The sequence below is a fragment of the Chinchilla lanigera genome, unplaced genomic scaffold (assembly GCF_000276665.1).
Source record: "Chinchilla lanigera isolate Chin_1 unplaced genomic scaffold, ChiLan1.0 scaffold00021, whole genome shotgun sequence".
In the NCBI taxonomy this organism is placed as follows: Eukaryota; Metazoa; Chordata; class Mammalia; order Rodentia; family Chinchillidae; genus Chinchilla; species Chinchilla lanigera.
In genome coordinates, this window is record NW_004955422.1 from 20,802,305 (window position 1) to 20,819,119 (window position 16,815).

At 54.4% G+C, this 16,815-nt stretch overlaps 2 protein-coding genes across 8 annotated transcripts in view; one reads left to right on the plus strand and one right to left on the minus strand.

Moving 5' to 3' along the window:
* Bad (BCL2-associated agonist of cell death) overlaps nt 1–6,735 on the plus strand; it is a 13,455-nt gene extending 6,720 nt beyond the window's left edge. For all 7 annotated transcript variants that reach the window (XM_005384618.2, XM_005384617.2, XM_005384616.2 and 4 more), the window contains exons 3-4: nt 5,399–5,589; nt 6,274–6,735. In XM_005384618.2, the coding sequence (XP_005384675.1) occupies nt 5,399–5,589; nt 6,274–6,399 (317 nt within the window). In that variant the 3' untranslated portion in view covers nt 6,400–6,735. The remainder of the gene's footprint in view (nt 1–5,398; nt 5,590–6,273) is intronic.
* A 1,831-nt stretch (nt 6,736–8,566) lies between these two features.
* The window catches only part of Plcb3 (phospholipase C, beta 3 (phosphatidylinositol-specific)), a gene marked incomplete at its 5' end in the record, with an annotated part of 16,397 nt that continues 8,148 nt past the window's right edge, over nt 8,567–16,815 (minus strand). The window contains 18 exon segments of the mRNA XM_005384625.2: nt 8,567–9,155; nt 9,240–9,326; nt 9,588–9,645; nt 9,736–9,825; nt 9,931–10,007; nt 10,079–10,229; nt 10,566–10,740; nt 10,840–10,875; nt 10,959–11,112; nt 12,931–13,022; nt 13,167–13,271; nt 13,356–13,455; nt 14,041–14,202; nt 14,286–14,440; nt 14,780–14,904; nt 15,190–15,274; nt 15,354–15,450; nt 16,313–16,518. Of these exon segments, the coding sequence (XP_005384682.1) occupies nt 8,952–9,155; nt 9,240–9,326; nt 9,588–9,645; nt 9,736–9,825; nt 9,931–10,007; nt 10,079–10,229; nt 10,566–10,740; nt 10,840–10,875; nt 10,959–11,112; nt 12,931–13,022; nt 13,167–13,271; nt 13,356–13,455; nt 14,041–14,202; nt 14,286–14,440; nt 14,780–14,904; nt 15,190–15,274; nt 15,354–15,450; nt 16,313–16,518 (2,159 nt within the window). The 3' untranslated portion in view covers nt 8,567–8,951.

Below are 16,815 nucleotides of genomic sequence, written 5' to 3' on the forward strand. Positions count from 1 at the left end.
GCTTCCTAGTAGCTGGGATTACAGGTATGTGCCACCACTCTGGGCTTTTCTTCTTTTTAGGTACTGAGTCTAGAACCCAGGGCCTTCACACTGAGCTACATTGCCAATACTTTTACATTTTTTTTTTTATTTTGAGACAGGGTTTCGCTAAATCACTAAGTTGCCCAGGTTGGGCTTGAACTGGCAGTCTTCATGCCTCACTTTCCCAGAGTGCTGGGATTGCAGGTGTGCACCACCATGCCAAGCTTGTCTTCTGATTTCCTCACCTCTGAGCAGAGTGAGCGATGCTCTCTTCCAGCCCAGAGGGGCTGAAATGGGTTTAGTCAAGGCCACACCTTGGGGGTGCCCTAGCACAAATGCCGTGGACATTCTGCTGCCTAGGACAGGCAGAGTGCATGTGGCCTGCATGTGACAGAGGCAGGATCCAATCTGCCCTGGCTGATGGCAAAGACTCACTGCTTTGAAGTGTAGTTTCTTATTTGTTTTTGAAACATGGTCTCACTATGTAGTCCATGCTCGCCTCAGATTTACAGGGATCCTCCTGCCTCAGCCTGCATTGTGGCATTCACCAGCAGGCCCCGCTGCTTTTCTTTTAAGACAAAACATGTTAATGTATGAGTTTTTTTCTAAACTAAAATCTCAGTATTCAGGCTTAATTGCAGGGTTGGCACTTGGCAATAAATAAGTGGGTTTTGGGTTGCAGTTTGGCTCTCGGTCTCTAAAAGATTCTCTAAAAGATGTGTTCAGCTGCAGACTGCTACTCAGAAGTCTGGTGGGGAAAGAACTGAAAAATATAGCTGCTTTGGTAGGTCTTGGCACAGCTGGCCATAGTCATCTCCCACTCCCTGAGTCCCAGGCCAGACTCTGGGAGGGTGGCATGAGTGGCAGCCTGGGTACCCACCCAGGCTCATACCAGAGAGGACCCATGCCCTATTTCTTCCCCTAGAGGGGACAGGATGGCTACACCCTGCCTATCCCTTTCCCCTAGAGAGTTCACAGAAAATCCTTTAGCTTTTTTTCCAGTAAAAAGATACTTTTAAAAATTCAGTTTAGGGGCTGGGGATTTAGCTCATCAGCATAGTGCCTGCCTGGCAAGTGCAAAGTTGTAAGTTCGATTTCCAGTACCGGAAAAAAAAAAAAAAATTCAGTTTAGCTGGGCATGGTATTCCATGCCTGTAATCCCAGCATTCAGGAGGCTGAAGCAGGAGGATCACTGCAGGTTGGATGCCAGCCTGGGATACATAGTTCAAAGGTAGCCAGAACCACATAGCGAGACCCTGTCTCCAAAAAAATCTAAAAAATAAAAATTCAGTTTAGCTGGGTGTGGTGGCACACACCTGTAATCCTAGCACTAGGGGAGGCTGAGGCAGGAGGATCAGCCTGAGCACCATAATGAGATTAAGGGCAACTTGAACTACATAGCAAACCCTGTTTCAAAAAACAAATCAAAAATTCAGTTTACAAAATGAATGTCAGCTAGGCATGGTGGCATATGCCTGCAGAGGCCAGTCTGGGCTACAAAATGAGTTCAAGGCCAGCCTGAACTGCAAACAAGGTGAGTGTCACTTTGATAGTGGGGTGGCTTGGCATTGCTAAATCCAAGCCTTTGGTGATAAGTCTTCCTCTCATAGGACAGGCTCAGGCAGAGCTGACCAGTAGGGGGCCCGGGGGAGTCTTTCCCCAAACTGGGACCCCGGGGTGCCTTGGGCTTGAGTTAAGCAGGTAGTAAGTAGCTGGAGTCAGACTGGTTTTTATTTTTTTAATTTTTTTAATTTTTTTTTTTGTCTTTTTGAGAACCGGGTCTTGCTGTGCAGGTTAAACTGGACTGGTTTTTTCAGGGTTGGGGATATAGCTCAGTGGCATAAGCGCCTGCTTGGCAAACACAAGGTTGTAAGTTCAGTCCCTGGAACCACAAAAAAACAAACAAACACAAAAAAACAAAGTGGTTGTTTTGGGGCTGGGGATTTAGCTCCGCAGCACAGCACCTGCCTGGCAAGCACAAGGTTGTGAGTTCAATTCCTGGTACCGGAAGGAAAAAAAAACAAAACAGACTGGTTGTTTCAAATCCCATCTCTGTCATGTGCTAGTTTTGTTTTGTGACCTTAAGCAAATGGCTTACTCTTTCTGTGCCTTATTTTACTCCTCCATGAAATGGTAACCATGAGTAACCTCCCTGATAGCATGTGGTCAGGATGAAATGAATTAATGCATTGTTTATTTTGCTTTTCGGTGCTGGGGACCTCCCCAGGGAAGTATTCTACTGATGAGCCACTCCCAGCCCTGTCTGTTTGTTTACATTTCTGCATGTGGGACAGTACCCAGAGCAGGTACCCACCTGTAAGTCACTCAGCTTCCACCATGGGGGCCTTGCCTGTGTCAAATGGCTTCTCAGAGCGAGTAGGGATCAGCTGACATTTCCCAAGCAGCAGGATGGCAGCCAGGGTCCTCTGCTGCATTACTCAAATTCCTAACCTCTCAATGCCTCTACTTCTTCATTTGTTAAATAGGGGGAATTTAGCCATATTCCCAGCACTTGGGAGGATCTCTGTGAGTTGGATGCCGGTCTGGAATACATAATGAGACCCTGTGTCTCAGTTTCCCTCTCCCAAAATAGAATTTGGTGCCCACCTTTCTGGAGAGCTGGGAGGCCTAAAGATACAAAAGGTAGGGTGTTTTTCCTGCACTTGTTTTTTCACACAGTGGTGCTGGTGATGCAGGACCTCCAAACTATGCAAACGAAATAAATGTGACTCCAAACCTGCTAGGTGTCCGATCCACCAAGTCCGAGTTCATGTTCCCCAGAGTCGAAGAATAAATTCTAAGGAGCAACAGAGGTTAACAGTAGGAAAATTTATTGGGGAATTGGAATAATTCCTGAGAGACAGGAGGGGACCCAAGTGGGTTGCCAATGAGCCCACTTCTCAAAGGAAGTTTTATAGAGCAAAATCATGAGGTGGGTACAGTGTGAGTCAAACTATGATTAACCAGCCAAGTACAATAGCACATGCCTATAATCCCAGCACTCTGGAGGCTGAGACAGGAAGATCACCACAGTTTCGAGGCCAGCCTGGCCAGCATGAACTACATAGACCCCGTCTCCAAAAAAACACAAACAAACAACTACGGGCCAGAGATATAGCTCAGTGGCACAGCGCCTGCCTGTCAATCTTGAGGTCCTAAATTTGTTGTTGTTTTTTTTGTTTGTTTGTTTTCCTGGTACCAGGAATCAAATTCATGACCTTGTACTTGCCAGGCAGGCGCTGTGCCACTGAGCTAAATCCCCAGCCCCGAGGTCCTAAATTTGATTGCCAATACTCGCCCCCCCCCAAAAAAAAAAAACCTGATCATCCAATAAGATTACAAGTATAGCCATTTAGGTAATATTGATCCAATGAGGAAGGTCACTTAGCAGCTGTACATAGATGTTATCATTAATCTTGATTGATAATCTGTAGTCTTAGTTTTTGTTTTGTTTTGTTTTGTTTTTTGAGACAGGGTCTCACTATGCTGTTCAGGCTGGCCTTGAGCTCACTTTGTAGCTCAGGCTGGTCTCAAACTCGCAGCGATCCTCCTACCTCAGCCTCCCGAGTACTGGGATTACAGGTGTGCGCCACCACACCTGGCTATAGTCTTAGTCTTGTCTTTAGTCTTTGTTTTAGTAGTCTTAGTCTTAGAGGGTGGGAGAAGATGGCCCACCCCTAATGAGATAGATGTTTCTATGGGAGATGTTAAAAAGGTGGTACCAGTAATCTCAAGCTTTTATCCCTTAGGGAAGTATGTACATCTGGCCATTGTGCCTTTAATCAGATGTGCCTCCAGCCACAGTTTTGATGTGTTCTCATCTTCTGCACTGACTCCTTTGAGGACTTAGCCCTGTCTGACTGTCTATAATATTTCTGCCTAATTTAACTGTGTAATACTGGCAGACAGAGACTGCTCATTTCACAGAGAAAGACACTGAGGTGTCCGGGGCTTGGAGAAGTGGCCTGAGGTCATAAAGTGGGAACGTGGAAATGGTTGGGTCTACCAAGCTGGAGCCAGCAGCCCCTGGAGGGCTTGCAGTGTCCCCACCTGAGTGGGGGCACTGTGCCCACACTGTCTTAAGTCAGGCCTTTCTAGAGTTGAGATGTTTGGAGACTCCGCAGCTGACCAGCAGGGCTCTGCCTCTGCTTCTTTGAGGACACTCGTTTGTTAGCCCCAGGCATCAAAGCCTGGCCTAAATCTTACCTTGTCCAAAAAGCCTTCCCTACAAGACACACCTGACTGTGTCTCTGGCTTCTGTGCTCCCAGGAGTGCTTCTAGGTCTTCGTTGGTCTGGGCAGTGGGGTGCTGCTGGTAAAGTGAGGGATGGCACACAGCTGAGACAAGCAGACCACAGAGAAGTGCTTATGGCTGCAGGAAGCCTGCAGCTCCCACAGCACATCTTCTACACTCTATTCGATGTGACCTTTACATGCCCCTGGCACCAAGGGCTGGGATTATCCCCTCATATAAGGGATAAACCTGGAGTAGGGAGCTGAAGGATGTTGGTCAAGGGAAAAAGTTCACAGCCCTCATAGACAACGGATTCCACCAAACCTGGGAACTTTTAGTCTTAGGGCTTCACAGCTGTGTGACCCTGAGTTGTAACTTCCCAAAGCCTCTGTCTTCTCATCTGTAAAGTGGAGGCTATAGTAGTACAGTACTCAGCTCCCTGGGTAGTTAGGAGGAGATGACGGAGTGCCTAAGCCCTAGTACATAGGAAGTGGTCCAGAAATGGAATCTAAAAAAAGTCAACAATTTTGGATATTCCAAAGCAGGGGCACTGGGGGATGCGGAAGTGTTGCTGCCAGTTTGTTCCGCAGGGGCCTTGCAGGCCACCTGGAGAGTGGGAGGGACACTTCCCAATGCAGGGGTTACTGTGAGGCCCCGACTTACATTAATGATTACAACTATTTTGTTGTTTGTTTTTGTTTTTAGACAGGGTCTGACCATGTAGTTCAGGCTGGCCTTAAATTCATTTTGTAGCCTAGGCTGGCCTCAAACTTGTGGAACTCCTCCTGCCTCAGCCTCCCGAGTGCTGAGACTACAGGTGTGCATTACACCGGGTTGATTACTTTTTTTGTTGTTTTTATTTTGTGTCCTGCACAGTGGATCGCCATTTTATAGGTCTTGTGTATTACTGGCATTAATAGGGATTTGTGGGATTAATGAGAATTTAACTCTTCCTCACAAAAGCCCCAAGCGTCCCTCCATTTATGTGGAAGCGAACTGGGCTGTTAGAGGTGGTCTGTGATGTACAGACGTTAGGATGTACGCACAGACATTAGAGGGACAGTTAATTACTTAAGGAAAGGGTTCGGCAGAGCTAGGGGCGCAGAAGAGTTAAGATTCCTGTCACCCCTGACCCTTTCTGCAGGCGCTGGGGCTATGGACACCCGGAGTCGCCACAGCTCATATCCCACAGGGATGGAGGAAGAGGAAGGGATGGAGGAGGAGCCCAGTCCATTCCGGGGCCGCTCGCGCTCGGCGCCTCCCAACCTCTGGGCTGCACAGCGCTACGGCCGAGAGCTCCGGAGGATGAGCGATGAATTCGTGGACTCCTTCAAGGTGAGCGCCGGGCCACGATGTGCCAGGACATGTACTCCCAAGGTCTGAGGGCCTGTAGCGTCCCCCGCCCTGCCGGTCTCTTTTTTGTCCCAGGCCGCCTGCCACAGTCTGCTCCTTCCGGGTCCCAGGGCACGCCGGAACTTGTAGTCCAGGGGCGCTTCCCACGTAGGCCTCGTCCCTCCGAGTCCCAGGGCATGCCGGGACCTGTAGTCTCACGACTCCTTCCTCCCACCGGCTTCTGTCTTCCGAGTTCTAGCTTGTCTAGGATCTGTAATCCAAACGTGCTCCAGGGCAAAACTCCTGGATTCCCCAGATCTTTACAGCATGAGATCTGCTGGCCCTTCTGGATGTCTGAACTCTTCACTCCCAATTTCAGAGTCACTTTAGTTTCTGAGTTATGATTCCATCTTCTAGGTGTTAGATCTTTGGCCTTTCTAGTTTAGTTCCTAGGCGTCCTGTCTCCCGGCTGTCAGCACGGGGTTTTTTGGCTCACCCTGGGCCCCGTTCCTAAAGGGCCTAAGCGTCCTCTCCTGTTTCCTTGGCCATTTAGTACAGGGCATGCTGGAAACGGGTCTTCATTTCCCCGAGGGTCTCACTTAGACCTGGGACTCTGGAAATAAAGGGCCCTGATTCGAGCCAGGATAAGCTAACGCACTTAAACCTTCCCTCTTGTCACCCCCGAAGGGTCTTCCTCGCCCGAAGAGCGCGGGTACAGCGACGAAGCTGTGGCAGAGCTCCAACTGGACACGCGCCATCCAGTCCTGGTGGGATCGGAACTTGGGGAGAGGAGGCTCTGCCCCCTCCCAGTGAACTTCCGCCCCTCATTCCCGGAACCCCACCCACTCCAGTCTCTGTTGACGGCCTTCTTGGGTGTGGGCGGAAGTCTTCCAGGCCTTGCACGAGAGGATCTGTTCTATCCCTTTCGTAGGGAAGCGGTCTGAGTTAGAACCCGGAAGTCTTGAAGGTTCCGAGCGCCGCCGCCGGAAGTCTCCCAGTCACTGCGCTTGGTATCCACAGCGCCTGCGCCGAGAAGCGCGCTAAGATTAACCATTCTGCTGCCAGCGTCTTTTCTGCGGTGATGCTTCACACCTGTGCTCGCCGCAAACGTCTTAATAAAGACCGGCCTGTGCCGCCCCGTGTCACGTCCGTCGCTTGGGGGTCCCATCAACCGGTGTAGTGCTATCATCGATAGCTTCAAAATGTCCCCGTTTTACATATAAGGGAAAGGAGGCTCTTTGGGGGTGACATCCAGGGACAGAGACTAGGAAGGGGTAGAGGCGGCAAGTGGAGTCTGGGCTGCTGGCTTTCTGGGAGGGGTACGGCTGGGTCCCAGCACCTTATCTCTAAGACGGTAATTGGGAGCCGCAGCTGGGCTGCCGCTGAAATTCCGCGTTGTGCAGAGGGCTCCCCGGGGGGGTCATTTGTTCCGATCTGGGTCAGCCTTTGCGACTTGCAAGCAGCTACTGTGTGGCCGGCCTGGGGCCAACGCTGCGCTGGGACCTGGCAGGACACTCAGGGCGGGGGCGGTGCAATCTCTAGGGAACAGAGGTTTTCCACAGGGCCCTAGAGCAGGCCTCGAGCAGGGTTCCAAAAGATTTATTGGCGCCTGCACAGCCCCGGCCAGTGGTCTGTGCTCGTTCTATAGATGACCAGCACCACCCCCCGGATCGTGAGCTCCAGCATTACTTGACCAGAAAGGGGTGGGGGACGCTCGGACTGTGAGGCCTGCAGAGTCAGAGTTAACCCAGGGAAGGACAGGAGGCCAGCAAGGCCTAGGGTTCTGAGGGGCTCAAGGGCACAGCTGAGAATTTGGAGTTATGCTGCGTTTTGAGGACCCAGGACCAACCTGGAGTGTTTGGGTAAATGGAGGTCAGCCGGTCAGGGAGATGAGAGTTGCTGGTGGGGAACTAAGCCAGAAGATTTGGGGAAAGGACAAGAGGTCTTACAGGCAGAGAAAGGCCTGGCAATGGTACGGGACTGTGAGGAAGGGCCCAGGGCTGCAGTCCCCGCCTGGGAAGGCCCTACTCCCGCCACCCTGTTTCTCCGGCCTCTCCACCCCATTTTGCCTGGGGCTGCAGCAAAAACAAAGCAAAACACTCTATTGGCAGGAGATAAGTGCAGATAAGAGGCTGCCTTCCTCTGGAGGAGGGAGCAGCCAGCCTGGGAAGCGCCAGGAAGCAGGGAGAGGCCTTGAAGAGGTGCCAGCCTGACCCTACTGCAGAGCAGCCACACCCTCCCTGTGGGGTCTCTGCAGCTCCTCGCTGGTCCGGAGCATGGAGCACATCCTCTAGGCTGGCTGAAGATAGAGGGTCCAGGCCACCCTGCCTCCAGGTCAGGACATCACCAGTTAGCTGTTGCCCAGCACTTGTGACTTCCACTCAGAGCCTGTTTCCTCATCTATAAAAGCAGCACATCTCCCTCACAGGAATGAGGTGGAGGCAGGCTGTCCCAGCCCTGCCAAGTCTGGCACTGTGTACTTTTCTCCCAGGGGTCACAGGCAGGCCCCCTTCCCACCTATCTCTGAAGGCCAGTTCCACCCAGCTGTCCGCCCTCAATGGTCAGCTGCTTGTTGCTTGTGTTGGGCCCACAGCAGGCCCAGCGGAAGATACTGGGTGCTTGGGTCATATCAGGCAACAGGAAGGGGGGCAGGGAACGCTTCCTGAAGCTGCCTGTGCCTCTGTGAAGAGGGGACAGGGTAAGCCCAGGAGGGAGGAAAGCATGGGGAGGGGGAAACCACGACACCAAACTAGAGGTAGAGGGCAGAGAAGCAGAAAGGCCGAGAGGGTTGGCCAGAGCCTCCTGTGGCAGTGAGGAGGTCATTGCAGGCCCTGGGCAAAGTGGTCAGGTTCAAAGCCAGCAACAACTGGCTTGGAGCCTGACCACAGCCCATTTTATAGATGAGGAAACTGAGGTCCCTGAGGAAAATGGCAGAGTCAAACCTAGGACCCAGAGTCCTCACTCCAAACCACACTGCACACAGGGTCCCTGAAATCCACTTTTATTCATGTAAAAACAAAAAACAAACAAACAAAAAAAAACCAACAGAGAGAATGTGACCCAGACTTCGCAGAGCTCCAAGTCTCCACCCAGTATTCCTTGGGAAGTGAAGGAAACAACGGCATTCTGGGATGTGGGTATCATGGGGGGTGAGGCCTGGTCCAGGCCCTTCCCTAGGACTGAGGTTAGGAAGGAGGTAAGGAGGCCCCAGGAAGATGAAGGGAGTTAATGGGGCATTGCCCCAGGTTTAAAAAAATAAAATTTCTAAAGGTCAAAAGTTAAAAAAAAAAAAAAGCATTAGTGTCTTCTGCCGCCCTCTGACCAGTGCCCACCCTGGCTCTGTGGCCACCTCTTGAGCAGCCAGTTCAGAGCTGCGTGTTCTCCTCCTGGCTCTCCGAGTCAGCGCCAGACAGGTGCCCGCTGCTCCCGGCTGCATGACCATTGCTGGCACAGGCCACTAGGGGCCCATCCGCCAGCCCCTCAGGCGTCTCGCCCAGCAGGCTCCGGCGGATCTCCTGGGGCAGCCTCGCCCGCTGCTCCTGACACTCCTGGGTCAGCTGGGCCAGCAGCTGTGGGAAAAGAAGGAGTGTCCCAGGGAGGCCAGGCCACTCTGCACACACCAAACCGCCTGCCCGCCTCCTCCATAGCCTCACTTTGGGCTCCTCTTCTGCCAGCTGCTGTAGGACCTGCTGCTGCCCAGCCACCAGCCGGTCATGCCGCTGCTTCTGGGCCTCCTCCAGCTGTGAGGGCAGGCAAGGGCTCAGCTGAGGGATCCAGGGCCCTCGGGCTCTGGCTGGGCACAAAAACCAGGTGGGTGAAGGCTCCCAGGGTTGAGAGACTAGGCCCAAGGACTCCAGAGCCACAGGGCACTGGTGCAGAAAGGCCCAGGGAGAAGACTCTAGAAGCCTTTTGGGAACAAGATGGCTCCAGGCCAGACAGCAAGGAGGTGGGTTTCTGATGAACAAATGGGCAGGCCACTGTGTCCCAGGAGCCTCACTCACCCGACGGATGGCGTTGACCGACTCAGTGATGTGCCGCCGATTAATCTCCGTCAGTTCCCTGCACAGGAGGAGAAAAAGGTGGGCTCGGTGCCCAGGCACCGCCCTGCCTCCCCAGCACTCAAATGGCTCCCAGCCCCAACACCCTTACGCCTCCTTCTTATGTTTCTCCCTCGTCTTGGCTTCTGAGATACTGTTGTGGCGCTTCCTGTCCAGGATCTTCTGCAGCTCCTTCTTCTCTCTGGAAGGGTGGGGAGAAGAACAGGGATCAGGGGCAGGACTGGGGGCCCTGTCCTTCAGGTACCAGGAGTCCCTGCCCCACCCACACAATATCCTCAGCTTTCACCTGTCATTCATCTCCTTCAGCCTCTTGAACTGAGTTGTGTGTGCTTCCAGGACGATCTCTCTGAGCCGCTGCTGAGTCTGGGAACACAGGCAGCCAGTGGGTACCAGCATGGTAGAATCCCTGGCTCCCTGGCTACCATGCTCCTCACCTGTCTCAGGTGTTCCAGCCTCCGCTCAGCCTCCACATCCGCCTGGGCCTCCCTTAGCTCCAGCAGGCTCTGCACCTGCCTGTTCTGGAACTCTCGGTACCGCTTTGCCTCTTCCTCCTCCTTCATGTCTTCTGAGTCAGCGGCCCCGCCCCTATGGAGAGCACCTTCTGGGTGATGCTGAGTCCCTTGGGTGGGAAAGCAGAGGCTAGGGCACTACCCTGCAGGTGAGATCTGTTATGCAAACCGTAAGGGCCTGCACCATTAGGGCCACCCAGATCATGGGATCCTGTTTTGACAAATGCTTCTTGTCCGGGACTTCAAAAGTGGCGTCACTTCCAGAGCAAAGAATGGGCACAGTTTGGGACACCTTCCCTACACCAAACACTCCCCTGGAGCAGCCCCTGGCCATCTGCAGGTCCACTGGGCACAGAACCCATGTGTGCACACATCCTCCAACATTCCTGTCTGTTGCCACAGGGATACTCACAGGACCCCAGGCGCGTTCTGGGCCTGGTTCAGGGCCTGGAGCAGGCGGCGGGTCAGGGCGATGGCCTTCCGCTGATGCTTCTTGCACAGCTCCCTCAACTCTCGCTCTTGCCCCTTCCGGAGCTTCGACAAAGCCTTGTGGCCTCGCAGCTCATCCAGGGGTGTGGGAGCCACCTCTGTGAGCCAGAGCAAAGGTAAGTGGTGAGGTGGGTGGGCTGGGCTGGGACAGCTACCCTCCAGGTGGCAGCCCCACCTTGAGTAGGCCCTGACCCTACCTGAGAGGATGCTGGCAATGAGATCATCCCGCTGCCCTGAGAACAGAGGCCACAGTGAGAAGGGGGTGGCATGCTGGGAGCCACTCCCCTCAAACTACCACCCCCAGGCCACCCCGTACCTGGGCTGCTGAGGGAGGTGCTTGTGGGAGAAGTGGCCGATCCAGGGGGCCGGCGTGGAGAGGTGTCCAGCGGATTAGGTGTAGGATTTGAGGGTAGCTGGGAGCCCAGCTGCTGGGACTGGGCCTCCTGACATGCCTCTGTGCCACCCTGAGCCTGTGGGGGAGAACACAGGATGGTCTTTCCAGAGACACCATTTTCTTCGGGCCATCCACACCCAGTCACCCAGGGATGCCCCAACCTGCCACCTCTCTCCATAGGCCCTTTTGTGACACCCACAGGGCCACTTGGACACCCACAGAGAGTGAAGAGGTCCAGAATAAGGACCCTAAACCCTGTCCAACATGGGCAGGGAACAGTCTGGCGCCAGGCCTGTGGCATGGGCTCAGGAACCCGAAGATGGTTCTGAGAATCCACCCATCTGTGGTCTGCCACCTCTGCCTGCAGTCACTGCTCCTCCTCCCTGCCCAGCTCCTGATTAAATCAGCGAAGGAAGTGGCCACAGAGTGGGCACCAGACTCTCCTGCCAACAGCACCGCACAGTCTTAATTGCAGTTGTCTCTTCGCTGCCCGCCACAGGCCCCGCAGGGACTGGGTCTGGGTATGAGGCAGAACCTCTGCTCCTGATCTCCCCACAGAAGCCGCCACCTCCTCGTGGCTGCCAGATGCCCACGTTTGAAAGGCTCCCACGGCCTCAAATTACCCTGACAAAGGGGCCTAGTACCCTGTACCCCAGCTTTGACCTCACTTGAAGCTGGAGAAATTCCAGTCCAGGTCTGCGTAAGTCTGACCGGAAGGTCTCCCCAGTGCAAATGGTTTCAATTTCCTTAAGATCCTACAGCTAGGGCTGGGGATGTAGCTCAGTGGCGGAGCACTTGCTCAGCATTTGTGAGGCCCTGGGTTCAATTCCCAGCACCACCAAAACAACAGAATGGAGCAGGCACGGTGGTGCAAGCCTGTAATCCCAGCACTCGGGGAGAGTGGGGGCTGAGGCAGAAGGACTGTCTCTAATTCAAGGCCAACCTGGGCTACACAGTGAGTTCAAGGGCAACCTAGGGGCTGGGGATATAGCTCAGTGGCATAAGCACCTGCCTGGCAAACACAAGGTTGTGAATTCGATCCCCGGTACCGCAAAAAAAAAAAAAACGAGGGCAACCTAAACTCTGAACTACAAAGCAGACCCTGTCTCAAAACAAAACAAAACAAAACAAAAACCATATGCAAATCTCATACCCACTACTGAGCAAGTGATCAGAAGTCCCTGTATCGTGCAATGTGACAGACAAGTCCAGCATTAAGAGGCAAGGAATGAAGGCTAGAGGCACAACCAGACCATTGAGCTCAGCAGTCTCATACAGCAACTGGGGCCTCCTGTCCATCTCTGCCCTGGGGACAGAGGGACCAAACTGGGGGTTGGGAGGATTCAATGAGCCAAGGAGGTGAAAAGAACTCACACCAGGCCTGGCAGAGAAGTGGCACTTGGCATTTACTTGGTTTTACTGTGTGGTTTGGGCAAGATAGTTTTTTGTTTTTTGGTTTTTTGTCTTTTTTGAGACAGGGTCTCACTATGGCCTTCAGCTTACTATGTAGCCCAGGCTGGCCTCAAACTCACAGCAATCCTCCTACCTCAACCTCCCGAGTGCTGGGATTACAGGCAGGTGTCACCACACCCAGCAAGGGCAAGACAGTTTAGAAAGCAGACACGCTGTCCAACAGGCAGAGGAGATGGGTGGGTAAGGCGCTGACCAGCCCTGCTTGGGAAGGGGAGCCAGACAGTTGGGCTGCGAGACTGGTAAGGTGTAGGCAGCAGAGAGTAGACGGCCACAGGCCTTTCTCTGCCAGAGCCCTCCCCATCAGCCCTGCCACCTGACCCACAATCACAGCCACAGCACTCCTATCCCTTGGCCTCAGGACCAAGGCAAAGCCGAGTCCTGCCCATCTCTGAGGCCTGATCCCTCCGTCACCTGGGCTCACCTCACTCTCCCCAATGAGGGCAGCCAGCTGCTTGGCCCGCTGGTCCATCAGGCTGACGTGCTTGATGGGGTTGATCAGGGCCTCTGCATAGTCTGGGGGAGCAGAGGCCAGGGGCTGAGACAGAAGCCTCCAGACTATGTCCTCCCTCAACTGAAAGACTAAAGAACCACCCCTGTGCCACCCTCCTCAGGGCCCACCCTCCTCGGTCTGGCCCTACCCAGTCAACCCCAGCTCACCCTGGCGGTCACCCGGAATGTAGTCCGAGGCCTCCGTGTAGATGAGCAGGGCTGGCAGGCACAATGGCTGGTTGGCCTCATTCCGCAAGCAGACATAGTGGTACCCTGGGCGCAGGAGGAGAGGTTGCTGGGCCCAGCCTTGTCCCCACACACTGCCCCCACGCTGCCCAGAGCCCACCACGGCCTCACCTGAGCGGATAGCAGAGACAGGCAGGATCCGGTGCCCCACGAATTTGCCGCCCTCCTCAAAGGCCGCAATGCGAAGTGAAGCCAGGGTGGGTAGCACCACCTGTGGGCCCAGACCACTGAGCCACGGAGTGGACACATGGCCACTGGGCTACCGTGCTATGCTTGGACAAGCTGACCACTAGCCACTGTCTCCATTTAGCTGACCCATACTTCCACAGCCTGACTCAATGGGTAACCAGTGGCCATAAGGGTATTCAGCCATGGGCTCAGGCAGACAAGGCCACCGGGTAACAAGTCAGGTTATTGTTGGCTTCATAACTATAGAAACCACTGAGCTGGGGACTAGAACTTCCAGCCTAGGCTGGGAGCAGAGGCTCAGTCCTCATGGGACTGTGGAATCAGGAGCAGCACACGCATGGGCTTCTAGTCCCTGGCAAGTGGTTCCAGCCTGGAGACAGGGCCGGCTATATCCTCTCCCCACTGGAGGGCAACGGGCCCTCCTGCTGGCTTCCCTCTCTGCCTCCTCTTCTCTCAGGCAAATGAAGGCAGGGAACCCTAACTCTGAGATACATAGGGTCTGGGAGGTCCCTTGACCCCACCACCACCAGCAGCCACCAGTGTACCTGGTTCCTGTCACCCACCTGAGAGCTCAGGCACGGCCGGGCAAGTATAAACCCTAGCTTACCTTGGGGAACTCAAAGATCTCCTCGTCCCAGACAGGGTTGAAGGAGTTTCCCTGAGATGTCCGAGTGCGGTATTTACGCCGTGTATCAATAGGAAGTCCGAACATGTCCACCTCCACATAGATGCCCACCTTCCTGTCAGACAGGAACTGCCCCGAGATCACCTGGGCAGGTGGGCCAAGGAGGCTCAGCAGCTGCTCAGAGTCCTGCCCCCAGGACACCCTGGCCCAGGTTCTTCCAGTCCCACCTTGACCCGCAAGGCATTGGCTACAATGCCGTCCACGATAACTTCTGTGAAGGGGTCGAAGGATTTGTCTGGCCGCCGCATGAACTCGGGCTTGAGCAGGTACCCACTGCGCCCATTGTACTCAAACACACCCGCGTTGAGCTGCATTGGCAAGTCTGGGGGTGACATGGGCAGGGCAAGGGTCAGTCAGGTCAACTGAGACCAGAAGGTAGGTAGGCCATCGCCATGGGGTGAAGGACCAGGGATTACTAAGGGGCAGGAGTCCATGGTCCAGGGTTGGGGTGGAATCAGCTAGCATCAAGGGGCCAAATTCAGGAAAGATCAAACAAGTGAGTGGTCTCACTGGGGTTCACCCAGGTCTGAATTCAGGATCTGGGATTAGATAGGGTCACAGGTCCATTCAGCCAAGACTAGCCAGCCCGATCATGGGTCAGAAGTCAGTAAGATGTGGGGTAGGAGGGTCAGGGGTCAGAGGCAGGCAGGTCAGGGCTCACCCAGGGTCTGGAAGTTGAGGGCCACGAGCTGGCAGCCCACATTCCAGAAGAGCTGGGGCATGTAGTTGGAGGAGTCCACACGGGTGCCCTTGGGGTAGATGCGGCTGAGCTGCTGCTTGTTGTATCTGAGGTTGGCAGTCAGGGCCACACAAAGTTCCATCGCCCACCCTGTATCAGTCTCCCTCTCCTGCCCAGGCCCTGCCTTCCTGGGAATCCCCTGCCCCCAGCAAAGCTTCATTTGTGCTATACCCCACTTCTTAGCCTGGCCACCCCCCCGCGACAGTCCGGACCCACCCTGACCACAGGGCTGAGTGCTGTGTGCCAGGCGCCTGCACAGGTTCCAGCGGGTTTGGAAACTGGAACCACCTGCAAGCTCCAGCTGCCCCAGCCCACAGTGCCTGACAGGATACTCCACAAACTCCATGGGGCTCTTGGTCAGCTGCTCCATGGCTTTGGTCTCCACAAAGGAGGACATCTCGAAGCACTTGTTCCTTTCTGGCAGGCAGCAGAGGGAGGGGTCAGATCCAGCAGGGCCAGGCAGGACCAGCTCCCACCCATCACCCAGCCCACTCACTGCGAGCAGCCTCAAAGGACTTGAACTTGACGGGCTCGATGTAGTTGACAAGAGTTGACATCTCCTCAGTGGCGTTGACCTCACTGCTGGCCGTGCCCTGTGACCCCCAAACTCAGGGTCAGCCACGCGGGACATTCCTTCACTTGTCCCCATGAGGGAGGTGCTGACTTCTTCCCAGCCCACAGTCGCAAGCCCAGCAGCTTTCCACAGGAGCCTATTGCCCCACGGCCCTGGCCGTTCTGTTGCTACCTACCCTGGGAGCCCCTCCAGCCTTCCGGACTGCACCACATGCCTGCACCCTTGCCTCCTTGCCACTCCCCTTCTGATCCTCAAAGCTGGAACCCCTCAGCCAGCCCTGGGAGTTCAGTTACTCACACGTACACAAGCCCAAATTTCCATCCCCAGCCACTCCTTCTAGCCCTGTGCCCTTGCCATCTGCTCTTACCTCAGCCACCCTATCTATGCCCTCTAGCAACACCCTTCTCGACTGACCTTTCCTGCTACTTTCACTTCCTCATATCCCCCACCACACTCCCTTTTTTCTTACCTCCTTTCTCTCCACTTTGCTCTCGCCTGTCTTCCCTCCCTTTAGGGAAGGAACGTACCCTCTCCTTCCTTTGGGCTCCCTTTTTTCTTACCTCCTTTCTCTCCACTTTGCTCTCGCCTGTCTTCCCTCCCTTTAGGGAAGGAACGTACCCTCTCCTTCCTTTGGGCTCCCTTTTTTCTTACCTCCTCTTGCATGCTGTCTCTGCCTCAGGCCCTTTGCATGTTATGTCCCCAACTTCCCTTACCCATGTCATGAGCATAATTGTATACTCATTTCCAGGCCTATCTACTGAGAAACACCTCCCACCCTGCTCACATATACTAAATTCTGGGAAGTCGGGGATGTCTGTCTTGTTCACAGCCAGACCCAGCACCAGAAAATCTACCCCCACATGCCCACATGTGACTCTGACCTCATCTGTAGTTGGCTTTTTGGGGTCTGTCGTTTCTTCCTCCTCCTCATCCTCCTCCTCCTCCTCACGGTCACCAGGCCCAAGAACATCAGAGCCCCGGTTCAGGCTCTCCTCACCTAAAGACTTCTGGGGCTCCAGGCGGGGCTTCTCAAGGCCCACCTCCTCCCCATTGCTCAGGCCTGGGCAGCTGTCAGAGCTGGGGGACCCTGTAGAAGGCAGGGGTCAGATGTCAGGACTACAGACCAATGCTCAGGAAGCCTGGAGATTGGGCTCGGGGTATGTGGGGCAACTCAGTGAGGTTGTCAGGGTGTACCCTAGGTAGTCCAGTCTGGAGAGAGGTCAGAGGTCAGGGGTCAGAAAGCATTAAAGCCAGTGGCAGTTCAGAGGGGTCATACATCAAAGGCGAAGGTCTGGAGTTATATGCAGCAGGGAGACAGATAAGGTGGCTCAAAGAGGTTAGAATTCGCTGGGCATGGTGGTGCACGCCTGTAATCCTAGCACTT